Source organism: Rhamphochromis sp. 'chilingali', assembly GCF_963969265.1.
Source record: "Rhamphochromis sp. 'chilingali' genome assembly, chromosome: 11".
In the NCBI taxonomy this organism is placed as follows: domain Eukaryota; kingdom Metazoa; phylum Chordata; class Actinopteri; order Cichliformes; family Cichlidae; genus Rhamphochromis; species Rhamphochromis sp. 'chilingali'.
In genome coordinates this window covers 25,247,456-25,258,797 of record NC_137938.1, presented here as the reverse complement: position 1 = coordinate 25,258,797, position 11,342 = coordinate 25,247,456, and the positions used below count along the sequence as shown (strand labels likewise).

At 39.7% G+C, this 11,342-nt stretch overlaps 1 protein-coding gene across 4 annotated transcripts; it reads right to left on the bottom strand.

The window, feature by feature from the left end:
• Positions 1–157: 157 nt before the first annotated feature.
• On the bottom strand, positions 158–10,720 carry znf384b (zinc finger protein 384 b). Of its 4 annotated transcripts, none has more exons than XM_080895716.1 (11): positions 10,503–10,720; positions 7,549–7,603; positions 7,147–7,214; positions 6,830–7,058; positions 6,269–6,382; positions 4,784–4,938; positions 4,608–4,699; positions 3,656–3,880; positions 2,044–2,211; positions 1,853–1,931; positions 158–1,733 (listed from the first exon to the last, which is right to left on the bottom strand). In XM_080895716.1, exons 3-11 carry the CDS (start codon positions 7,210–7,212, stop codon positions 1,041–1,043), a joined length of 1,821 nt encoding a protein of 606 aa, XP_080751842.1. In that variant the 5' UTR covers positions 7,213–7,214; positions 7,549–7,603; positions 10,503–10,720; the 3' UTR covers positions 158–1,040. The 4 variants fall into 4 exon arrangements, with proteins under 4 accessions (XP_080751842.1, XP_080751843.1, XP_080751841.1 ...); XM_080895717.1 differs by lacking the exon at positions 7,549–7,603 and having other exon boundaries at positions 158–1,430; positions 1,575–1,733; positions 10,503–10,719; XM_080895715.1 differs by lacking the exon at positions 7,549–7,603.
• Positions 10,721–11,342: the final 622 nt, after the last annotated feature.

Sequence of the window (11,342 nt, the reverse complement as noted above, 5' to 3'; positions counted from 1 at the left end):
ATAAATGTGTTTATTTATTTTTTAAGAAAAATAAAGACTATGTGAAAGGAATTGGGGGAAAAAGGATAAAAAGTTAAAGTTCCCCCATAAAGCAATTACAGCACATATGAAAATAATTTAAAAGGTAATAAAGTAGAAAAAAATTAAAAAGAAGTAATCACTTAGAGGGTTTTATTTTTATTATAAGCAGAAAAAAATCTCATGAGTCATTATGTCTATGAATAAGTGTTATAAATGTTGTTACTATGGAAGTATAATAGCAGAAGCACATTTGAATAACACTACTTTCAGGACATACATACAAAGCAGTACAACTGGATTACATGAACAGGCTCATCACTCTCTCTCAAAGGTTACGTGAAGGCCTGCAAATCGATTTAAATACATTATGTGTTTTACCATAACCTTTAAGCACGCAATCATACTTTATAAACTGGTAGGATATAACTTTATATATGTGATTGCTATTTTTTCTTTCCAGAAAAAAAGGATCACAAGCATCCGTTGTTATAACTTCGCAGAGTTAATAACGTTGATGTAAAAACTGAAAGTTTCTGTATGAAAGTATAAAAAAATACTTCCGTAGTCAACTACTAATTTCAATAAAAGAAAGTCAATAACTTGAGATGGCCACAGTTGTATCTGTAGGGAAGAGCAGGAGGTGTTAATAGTAAAGTGAAGTATCTCTTAGATGCTTCCTATTATAAAACCATCACTGTGATGGACTGAAACATACTTTATTGCAGCCTTCACATGCACGTCAGACTGGACAGCTAAGCAAACAAATCAAACAAGGCAAGAAAAAAAAGAAGAGATAAAACTTAAAAAAATAAAACTAAAATTATAGTCTTCAGTTTATTGTGTCATGGTATCGTTTCTCCTGTCTGCCTCAAAAAAATCATTCAGGCACAGTCATTTGTTCCAAAGTTTCTGCATCATCTTAGTATTGCTTTAATTTTTCCACTCTTCATCCTCCATCTCTTGTTATTATGAATAAATTTTAGCTTGCCAACCTCCCACTCTCTCTCCTTTCATCTTCTCTAAGAGTTGAGATGCTCCACTTGGATGGTGGATGCTGACACAGTGAGACAGAGGTCCTTGTGGGTACTAATGTCCGCCACACTGACTGACTTGTACTGGATGTCGTTGGCAGACACCGTCTTATATTGATGGAGGTCAAACGGACAGGAGATGGATTCTGTCTGAGGGTAGTTGCTCTGGCTCTGTCCTTGCTGGCCCCTGCCCGCCGCTCCACTCCCAGCTCCTCCAGGTCGGCTCGATGCTCCATCTGCACTCTCTACCCGGCTCTGAGCTCCAGCCTGGCCCTGGGCCTGGCTTTGGTTCTGTTGTGCCGGCTGTGCTGCCATGACTGCTGATGCAGTCAACTGCTCTGGGTTGTGTTTCTCCATGTGTTTCACCAGATACGTCTCCTGAGATGAAGGGAGGATAGGTAGAGGGGAAACAGTGGAGACATGACTACACGGTGTAAAGTAGCTGCCAGGTGTCTGATGCCAGTGAGGCGATTCATAGTGTTGCATGTAGTAATGCTCTTCAGAAATGGACATTTGTCTTACTGAAGTGTAAGTGCGGTTGCAGAGACCACACGAGTAGATCCGGGCATGTTTGACAGTGTGTGTGGACATGTGCACCTCCAGGCTCGCTGCATCTATGTATCCTTTATTGCAGTTCGGGCACTTGTAAGGCTTGTCTTTGTTGTGTTGACGCCGGTGAGACTAGGGGAAAAAATTGTTATTGGTGGGAAAAAAAGGCATAACAATACAGTGAAATGTTTTGAGAGTTAGTTAATACCCAAACACTCCATGCATAAGAACAGAACCAAACTCATTCACACCTGTAAATTTGAGAGTTGCGTGAAGGATTTCTCACAGCCTGGGTGACTGCACTTGTATGGCCGATCTCCGGTATGAATCCTGAATAAAACACAAAAACACACACATGTACAAACACGGGCGCCTATCACTTTCAGGGTGACCTAACCTGACCGCAAGGAGATGAGAAACCCTAGACCAGTGGGTGATTTACCTGCTGTGCTGCTGAAGGTGACTCAGCTGTCTGAAGGACTTTTCGCAGTAGGAACAGGTATAGGGTTTCACTCCGGTGTGGATGCGGATATGTTGGGCCAGGTAACTAGAGTTGGCAAATGACTTGGTACAATGGGGACACTTGTGGGGCTTTGCATCTGTGTGGTTCCTGATGAGAGCAGATAAGATGGTAAAAGAGAGAAATGAAAACAGGACTGTAAGGATAAACTGAAGACAAAAAAAGCCTCATTTTAAGATAATCCTCTTAATTTATCATTTCAGGGAAAAACATCTCACACAAGGAAATTAAAGCTTGCGGCGATGAAGCACAGAGCAATGAAACATTTGGAAATTCTGAAGAAAACACCCCAACAAAATACGCTTTACTGATTACGGCCAGCAGTAATTACAAAATTCACACAAACATCCAACAAATTTAACAATTTTATCTGTCTGGACCAACTCGATTAGATGCTTAAGATTTAAACACAAGAGATTATATTAAAGGGGACCCATTATGTTATGTAATTTTTAGCTAATGCTGAATTTAACATGAGTAGCTTTTCAAGCCTTACAGGTCTGATGCAGCCCCTTGATGCAGCCTCTCAGCTGTCTGAAACAAGTCGTTTTATCTCCTTCTCTCTCCCCTTCAGTCAATTTTCTCCATCAGACAGGAGGTCTGAACAGCAGGTGGGTGGGGAATCTATGCTCCTTGCCAGAGCTGTGTCCCTGAGGTGACCACTTTATGGATATTGACTCTCACTGATATCATACAGAGCTAAGAGTTGAACAAAGTATCTACAACTAAAAGAACAGTCTAAAAGCTGTGTTTTTGCCTCATAGAAATTACCTTACACTCACTTGTTTAATATGAAAATCCAGCATTTTAATGGTATACATATGCCGGAAAATAAAAAAAAGCATAACAGGTCCCCTTTAAAACAATAAAATAATAAATACACGTTTTACAAATGTATCAGTTTATCGTGCTTCCCGAAATGATGGAAAATTGATACGAGCACAGCCCCCCAAAAAGGATAAAACAAACAGGATAACAGAGCATGAAAGCAAAGCATGGCAGAACATCACTATTGAGTGTTGAAGGTGAGAAAAGCACTGACAAAGATATGAACCATCAAATCAATAACACAAAGGGCTGTACAATGGTAAAGAGCAACAATACTGTCAACTTTATTTTTTAGAAGTTTACTTTGAAAGATTTGAAATAGGTATGTGTGTTTATGGAAGAAGCAGTGTCGGAAGACATGACAGCACATGCAGACAGAAGAACAGAAGGTGCAGTGCAAAAAGGAGCAAGACCTGCACAAACACAGCAAAGACAGAAACAAAGGCAGGGGGGAAAAAACAAAAGAAAAAAATTTACGGCCAAAGGCCAGACTTCAAAGGTGTCATCTGAATTTTAATATGCTGAAAAGGTCACTGGATGGAACTGGCAACATGCGAGCCAACATCCACAAGGCAACGTAATATGGTCTGCACTTCACTGTCTTCACCAGGATGGAGAAGAACATAGGAGGGGTCTTAGCAGGACAAGTTAAGAGAACAGGGTATATGGTATGGGTGGGTAATGGGGTTGGGGGGGTCTGTAGTACCGTGAGTGCTGCTGTAAGTGACTGAGCTGCCTGAAAGATTTCTGGCAGTAGGAGCAGGTGTAAGGCTTGGCCCCACTGTGGATGCGGATGTGCTGGGCCAGGTAGCTGGAGTTGGCGAATGACTTGGCGCAGTGAGGACACTTGTGAGGTTTGGCCTCTGTGTGCGACTTGGAGTGGATCTGCATGTCAGACTTACTGAAGAAGGTCGCCGCACACATCCGGCACCTACAGGCGTAGAGACAGAGAAATGGAAGGACGGGATGGAAGTACAAGGAGGAGGAAGAAGAGGGAGATGTACAAGAGGAGGAGAAAAAAAAAGAGAGAAGATGGGACAGAAGAAGATTAGGAGACAGGGTAATGGAGCAATGACCCACAGAGAGAAATAAGATATCACAGAAAATGAAAAGAAAAAAAAAGAAAAAAAAAATCAATGAAGACAAAGGCGGGTTAAATCAAATAAAGACGACACAACCAGACAACACAGTGAAATGTCAAGGGAGAAATCAGTGAAAACTGAGGAGGAAAGGTACACAGGTACTATAAAAAAAGAGGAAGAGAAGGACACAGAAGTGAGATCACAGCTCAAAGAGCATGCTATATAAGGACAAAGGGGAGAGTAGAAGACAGGTTTGTGTCCAGTGTGTGCAGACGGAGAGAGCATCTACAAAGCATGTATTTGTTTTCTCAAATACATTTTTAGTAAAGAATTAAGCATCCATCACAAAGCCGGTGTGTTCAGCCACAACATGCAGTGAAGAGTGTTTGTCTGAGGAGTCGGCGTGTCAGACGCTAATATCCAGCACTGCCAAGGTCATCTACAAAAGCTGAAAATCTCAATGCTAATTTCCAGAAGTGAACAGAGAAACAGATGTATGCATATTTCACAGCCAGAGCAAGAACAAATGGAGATGAGCAGCAAGTATTTAAAAACATTAAACAAATAAATAAATACCTGTATGTTTTCGTGCTATCTTTCGAGGCATGGTCTTCGTCTTCATTTGAGAGATCATATGGATCTCTAGCATGATGCTGCAAAGTTGTCACCTATTGATAATAAAATTAAAATTGATTTAATGAGCAGTTCGTTGCATCACGCTTCCTTTTTCACATCTGTAGCTGTTCTCTTACCTGGCCACCTGGCGTCAGATGAGCCAGTATTACAGTTTCATTTCCCGGCATGCCCAGAGGACCAACCCGAGACACTGTGGTCTTCTTCTTTCTCCCTCGTTTGGAGGGCGCTGGCATCACAACCACATGTGGATTCCCGTCCGCTTCTTTTTTGTCTATGAGAAGATCGACAGTCACAGGTTAAGATGATGGAACAGAGTTTTGAAAGCAGAAGATGGAACAAGTTTGTAATAATTCCATCCCATATTTAAATACCATCTACATAATGGTCTGTAGGTGCATTGACATCAAACTGAAAACCAGAAGATGCTGAAGGAAGTCTAATGTGTTTCAGTATAATCGACATGTGAATACATTTGGACAGCATCAGACACATGATCAAAATTGATGTGCTTCTTTTATAAATATGGGCACTTTTCATACTGAAAATCTGTATTTATGTTTGTTTTCTAAAAGCAAAGACACCAATAATTTATTAACAGTTTCAAACAGCATCTATTGTACTGGAAGACATAAATTTACTTAAAAAGACAGAACCATAAGTCACTGACACAGGCTTGGTAATAAAATAATCTGGTTTTGCTACTCATCAGATCACTCTGTGCTTTGTGGACAAGGACACAGATGTGTTCATAGCTCAGAGATGTCTCCTGAGTTTTTAGTGTAAGAATTTTCTTTTATAGTCTCAATAGCTCCATAAGAGAACATATGAATGCCCCCCAAAAGCCAAAATATTTCACAGATGAGGGATTCAGTCAGTGATTAGTCATATTAAACCTGGTTTATGCTCATTATAGTAGCCCTCATGAAAGTGCTAAAAGCACAAACCATGTTAAGTGTTGTTTCAGTGTGTCGTGCACCTGACAACTTTTGTAACCCAGTGTGCACAGCATTGCTGAGAAGCTATGAAGACACAAGAATAAGAATCCTTTATTGTCATTACGTGTTCACACAATGACACTTCATTTGGTAGCTCAGAAGAGAATGGGCCTTTAGCGCACCCATCGACATACATATATATACTGTACATACATATATACGACTGTGCTGGTCTCAATGATATATACTAAAGCTCAGACATTCTCAGATTACAAAGAAGGAGCTGCAGCAACACCTTCAAAATGAGACTTTCTGGAGAAATCTCTATGAATTCTTAGCTTCTTCTTTCTAATTCTTCTACTCATGTACCAGCACTGATGAAAAGTTGCTGCACCTATTATCTAGGAGAGGACTTCAGCGAGTTCAGTGCACACTGAAGCGCCAGTAAGTAACGGCCATGGGGCTGCAGCGGCATCACAGTCGACACATACCAAAACCAATAAGGTGACCATAAACCAGGCTTTACACAATACCCTGAGTTCTGAATCGTAGTAAATCTATAACACTGTTTGATCCACCCATATAAGTTTTAATCATTTACATAGTAACAATATTGTACTTAGAAACAAGTTAGCCAGTGTGTGTGTATAATAACATGCTGTTCACCTGAAGAATGGAGTGCCGAAACAATCATGGTTGTTGCTGGATGGCCGGACACAAACGACTGAGAGGAGGTTGGAGAGACTAGAGTTCCCTGAGGAGTCGTGATCACCAGACCAGCTGCAGAGAAAGAGACAAGAGCAGAGATGAGAAATTGTCTAAGATGAGCAGTGTCACTGAGGTTGAGGAATTCAATTTACAGCTTCAAGAACATGTTGCCAAAGGCATTTTTTTAAACTATAATCTACATCTCCAAGTGTAACAATAGCACTACAAAGCAGAATGTTTGTAATACAGCGCTAAAGTTGTCTCAGTTGAGGAAAACCTTGAATTAATTGTTCATTTTACTCCCATTTTCTCTATTTACAAAGTTTGTTCTCATAACCTAAATAATTTAACACACTGCTGTTACATTATACTTCAAAAACTGAGGGTATGGGATCTAAATACGGCCTTAATATTTGGTGTTTCAGTGTTTTTAACTCAATCCCCAAATATGTTAAGTCTTTCAACCTCAAAACTGAGAAAGAGACGCTTAAAGGTTTCTAAACACAGAAACAAGCCCACCTGCTGTCATGATGCCTGTGGAGGGGACAGGCAACACTGTGATGTTCTGGGTGCTGTGCGGAGGGTGGAGGTGCGCCGCACTACCAGCCTGGCCTCCTCCATCTGTCTTGGCCCCAGGCGTGGGGATGGTGAGAAGAGTCGTCTGGTAGTGAGATGCAGGGGAAGCAGAGAAGGAAGCGCTTTTTTCCTGTTGCTCTTTTACTTTGTTTAGGAACATGGCATTCTCAATCTGTCAGGAGAAAGGAGATTTTTCTTTGACGGAAACATTCTCTCCCCATCATCAACTGATTGAACAGTAAATTATTTTGTAGCCTAACCTGTCCGGGCATAGTCGGGACTGGGGACCAGAAATATGATGAATTAAAATGAGAGTCTTCCATCATTTCTGCAACGACACAAAAGCAGCAAGATTTAAAAACTTTCCATCACAGCTGGCCAACACTAGAATGTATTATTATTTATTAAAATGAGCTAAATGTATCTTATATATAAAACATAAAGTCTAACTTTAGAGTTGATTTGGAAGCTGACATTTGTAATAATGGTACATGCATTGTGCCATATGACATTTAGTCTAACATTAAAACACTCAAAGTAGGAGGGAGGACCCATCGATAAAACTATTTTAACAGAAAATTAATTTTTTTAGCTTTACGATTCACTGGATAGCTTATTAATAAAAAATGTAAAAAAAAAGCATTGGTTTGAGTTAGGTGTACCTAATGAAGTGGCAGTGGAGCCTGTTTCCCTCACAGCTGCTTGTGTACATTAGGACTAAAAAAAAAAGAGAAGACATTTCTACTAGAGTAATTAAAAATTGTAGTGAAAATGCTCATGCAGTGTGTTTCTATGTCTAATGAGAAAGACCTTAATGAAATGTTTCCCACACCAAAGAGCATGTACTACATTATTCTCCTGCAGATCAATGACAAGACAAATACCAGATCAATGCATTACTGTTTTAAGGGCTCACCCACTACAAGGATTTCCTGTTAGGAGGCCTCCGGGCCTCCTAACAAAAAGTAGTAATGGTTTGTCAACCCTCTCAGTTCATTTGTGCACCTTATTCCTAAAATATGACATGGCTTCCTGAGTGCTGACTGCACACTGCAGAGCACCAATTAATTTAAGAACATACACCTTGTTAGCAAAACCAAGAGAAATAATGAAAACCACAAATCTGAATCTTGACATTCTTCGAGATGGGGATCAGGTAATAAGGTTGGACCTAAAGAGCCTCGCCATATCAGTCGCTTCACCGTAGGGGCGGGTGTAAAGCAGACAAAGTGTGTTGACGCAGCACATGTTGTTGTGACATGTTTTAGAATAAAAAGCAAAGACTGTTTCACTTCTAACCTCAGTGTACCAACAAGCCAAACCAGGACATTGAAACTAAAGTAGAGAAATGAAATTCATGTAATTCTGGCTGCTAAAAGCAAAGCAAAACAATCCTCCAAAAATCAATAGGAGGCGAAATTATTTTAAAGAAACTCACAGCAAATGACTGCAAAGAGTCTGAGGGGTTGTTTAACGGCACGATGGAGGTTCTAACACTGTGGTGACACTTTTTGTTTGTTTGTTTGTTTTATTCTCACCTGTAACCAGGTTTGATTCACTTGTCCTGTGTGAAGCACTGTGGTTACTTTAACTATGCCAATATGGCCCCAGGGTCAAAATCAGCCCTGAATGAGGCCAATGTGAAGTTTATAACTTACACTTCTGCTTTTTTTCCTTTGTGATACGAAATATTTAGACTGTAAGAAAACCTGGTTGACAGGGTGTTTTCCAGTTCAAGAAAGAAAAAAAAAAACAGTTAAGAGCTTTGTATATTACTGAGTAGAAATACATGCACTCCCACTGTTTGTTTTCTTTTGGCTCTGGCAAAAACTTTTGTGGGCACTAAATAAAAGACCCAGTTAATCAAATTACTAGACACTAACTCCCCAGTGTGAGGGTGGAGGTTTTTTTAAAGGGTCCCTGAAGGTGTGGGTCTCTTGGGGAAGCACTAGGCTCATTCCTGTGACGTGTTATTGCTACAGATACAGTTTAAAAGGGAAAAGTAGAAAGGGGGAGAAAGATTCTGTTTTTCTTAATTAATGAGATAATTATGTCGCAGAAGAAAATGTGCTGTTGCTCAGACTAAAAATCCCAAAAGAGTCTCTGTTGATTTAAAAGTTTCACTTCATAAGCATTAATGTTTAATTAAGCTTCATTTAATACAATTTTCTTTAGGTTCAGGTCTGAACCAATGCGAGATACTGCTGTCTATGAGTAATATAGATGGTACTGTAATACACTGTTTATCAGCTTGATATAAGATAAGATAAGATAGAACTTTATTAATCCCTCGGGTGGGTTCCTCTGGGAAATTCGATATTACATTGTTTCTCCAGGATCTTTAACATATAAGACAATCCATGAACATGTGGGTATCACCCAATTTTTCTAACTTAAAAGAAAACAGACTTGTACCGCATCACTGTTTTCATGAAGTTTAATATTACAGAGGCTATACTGGGGGGATTTTAAGAGATGTCAATAATTCAGAAACTACTTTTTTTGTCAGATTAATGTAATAGATTTTTGAGATAGTTGGTACATTTATATGATAAGAAAAGCAAAACTAGCATGTTGGTCTCATGGATGAGTCGTTAGAGATATTTCAATTAGCTTTTACTTTTGTCTTAATTGTTTGTTGTCTTATTGTTCATTAATTTCCATATTAAGTTTGCTGGTTACATTTTAGTTTCTTTTGTTGGAAAATGTTTAGTAATGTTTTGATCTATTAGAATACAAGGGATGTTTGTACAAGGGAGAATTTTAGAAGCTCAGATCAATAAAAACACTCGACTAAACGTGTGCACAGATATCCCACATACTGAATGTGTTCACAATTAAAACGTATCAGAAAAGACTAAAAGTGAAGACTTGTAACTTATATTTCCTATTGCACTCAGATTATTAAGGAATATATGAAATACTGTTTAGTTTAGTTTTTCTTTTTTGTTTTGTTGAGAATTTGTGTTACTTTTTATTATTTCCGTGTAACTAACATGTATTGTCACACCCACTTTTAGTTTTTAGTTTGGTTGCCTATTACAGCCTTGTCTGGGTGCAAGTGTTTGGCTCCATACAGCTGTAATTCCATAACTGCAGCTCTGATTAAGCGTCCAGATGTGTTAAAAAGCACTATTAAATAATATGAGGTTAAACTTTCCTGCCCGCTTTCCTATATGTCAGTATTTAGCGGCATTAAAGGGGATCCACATCCAGCTACTTAGCTTTAAGTTTGCTCTGCGGAATAAAGTAGACCTAAAAGAACTACAAAAACATGAACTTTCATAAAACGCCACATATCGGAACAATGTAAGGCGCATATCTACAGCAGGTCTCCATTTGGCCTCCGTGCATCCTGCAGTTATTCAGGCCCGACGTGCTGATTAACATACATTTAGCAGACACACAGTGTGAGCCTGTGCTGCCTTCCCGCTCGGGAAAAAATAAACGCAAAGCAATGAAAAAAACCAAAAGCATAAAAAAAACTGAAGCGAAGAAAAAAAAATAGACCATCCTCACAGACTTCCGGCTGTGGGGACGGGTGGAGAGGCGGCAGCAGAGTCGACCGAATCTATCAAAATTTACTACCGACTGCGTGGAGAAGAGTGGCGTTTACCGGAGCTGACGACTCCGCTTTCCTCCGCGAAGCTCCAGCAGGCCGGGATAGTTTGGACACAGTTTCCAAATCTGTCCAAATTCCAGTGAATCTGTGAAGTTTCCCCCCCTCCTCCTCTTTTTTTTTCTCTCGCTCTCTTTTTTTTTCGTTTTTTTCCCTCCGGTGAGCCAGTCGCTTCGTCTGAGCTTCACTTCCTCCTGATAAGGTTGTCAGACAAAAGAAGCGTGTGCAGTGACGTCACTTCCGCTTTCTGTCAGGCAGTTAATTTAAAAAATCTAAAAAGTCCGCGATCAGCTGGTCGTGTTTTTTTGAGTGGTAGTAGTGGTAGCAGTAAAATAAACAAATAAATAATTATTTCACTGTATCGCATGCCAGCTTTTACTTACCAAGTGAATAAGTCCCCAGTGGTGCGTTTACTTGTGGTCAGAAATATAAATTAAGTCAGTACTGTCAGGGGTGTCCAACACTCGGCCCGCGGGCCAGAACCGGTCTGCCCAATTAATGTTTTTGGGGTTTTTTGTGAGGCACTAGACTCAAATGACTTTGTTCCATTATTAAACAATATACACACATGATTACTTTACTTTGTCACTCTTCCTGGGGACCAGAACCGGTGTCGTGCAAAAAGGGATCTCCTGACAAAAAGTAATTTCTGGTATTTAAACTGTTGTAAATGAGTTGTTGGCCTATAATCTGTCAAACATATCTCTCATGAATGATATCAACTCCTTTTGAGCCAGACGGAACATGAGAGATGACAAAGAGACATTCATTTATCCTTGTGTATCCAGGTAAGAGTCGCTGACATTAAAAAAAAGGCAATTTTCAGGAGAGATCTGG

What these genes read in the sequence shown, in the direction of transcription:
- znf384b (XM_080895716.1), bottom strand. Translation starts at nt 7,212, where the DNA reads ATGATGGAAGACTCTCATTTTAATTCATCATATTTCTGGTCCCCAGTC. An exon ending in GATAGCACGAAAACATACAG is followed by an intron (nt 3,881 to 4,607) that starts GTATTTATTTAT and finishes CTACGCCTGTAG; the next exon opens with GTGCCGGATGTGTGCGGCGA. An exon ending in CACTTACAGCAGCACTCACG is followed by an intron (nt 2,212 to 3,655) that starts GTACTACAGACC and finishes TGCTCTCATCAG; the next exon opens with GAACCACACAGATGCAAAGC.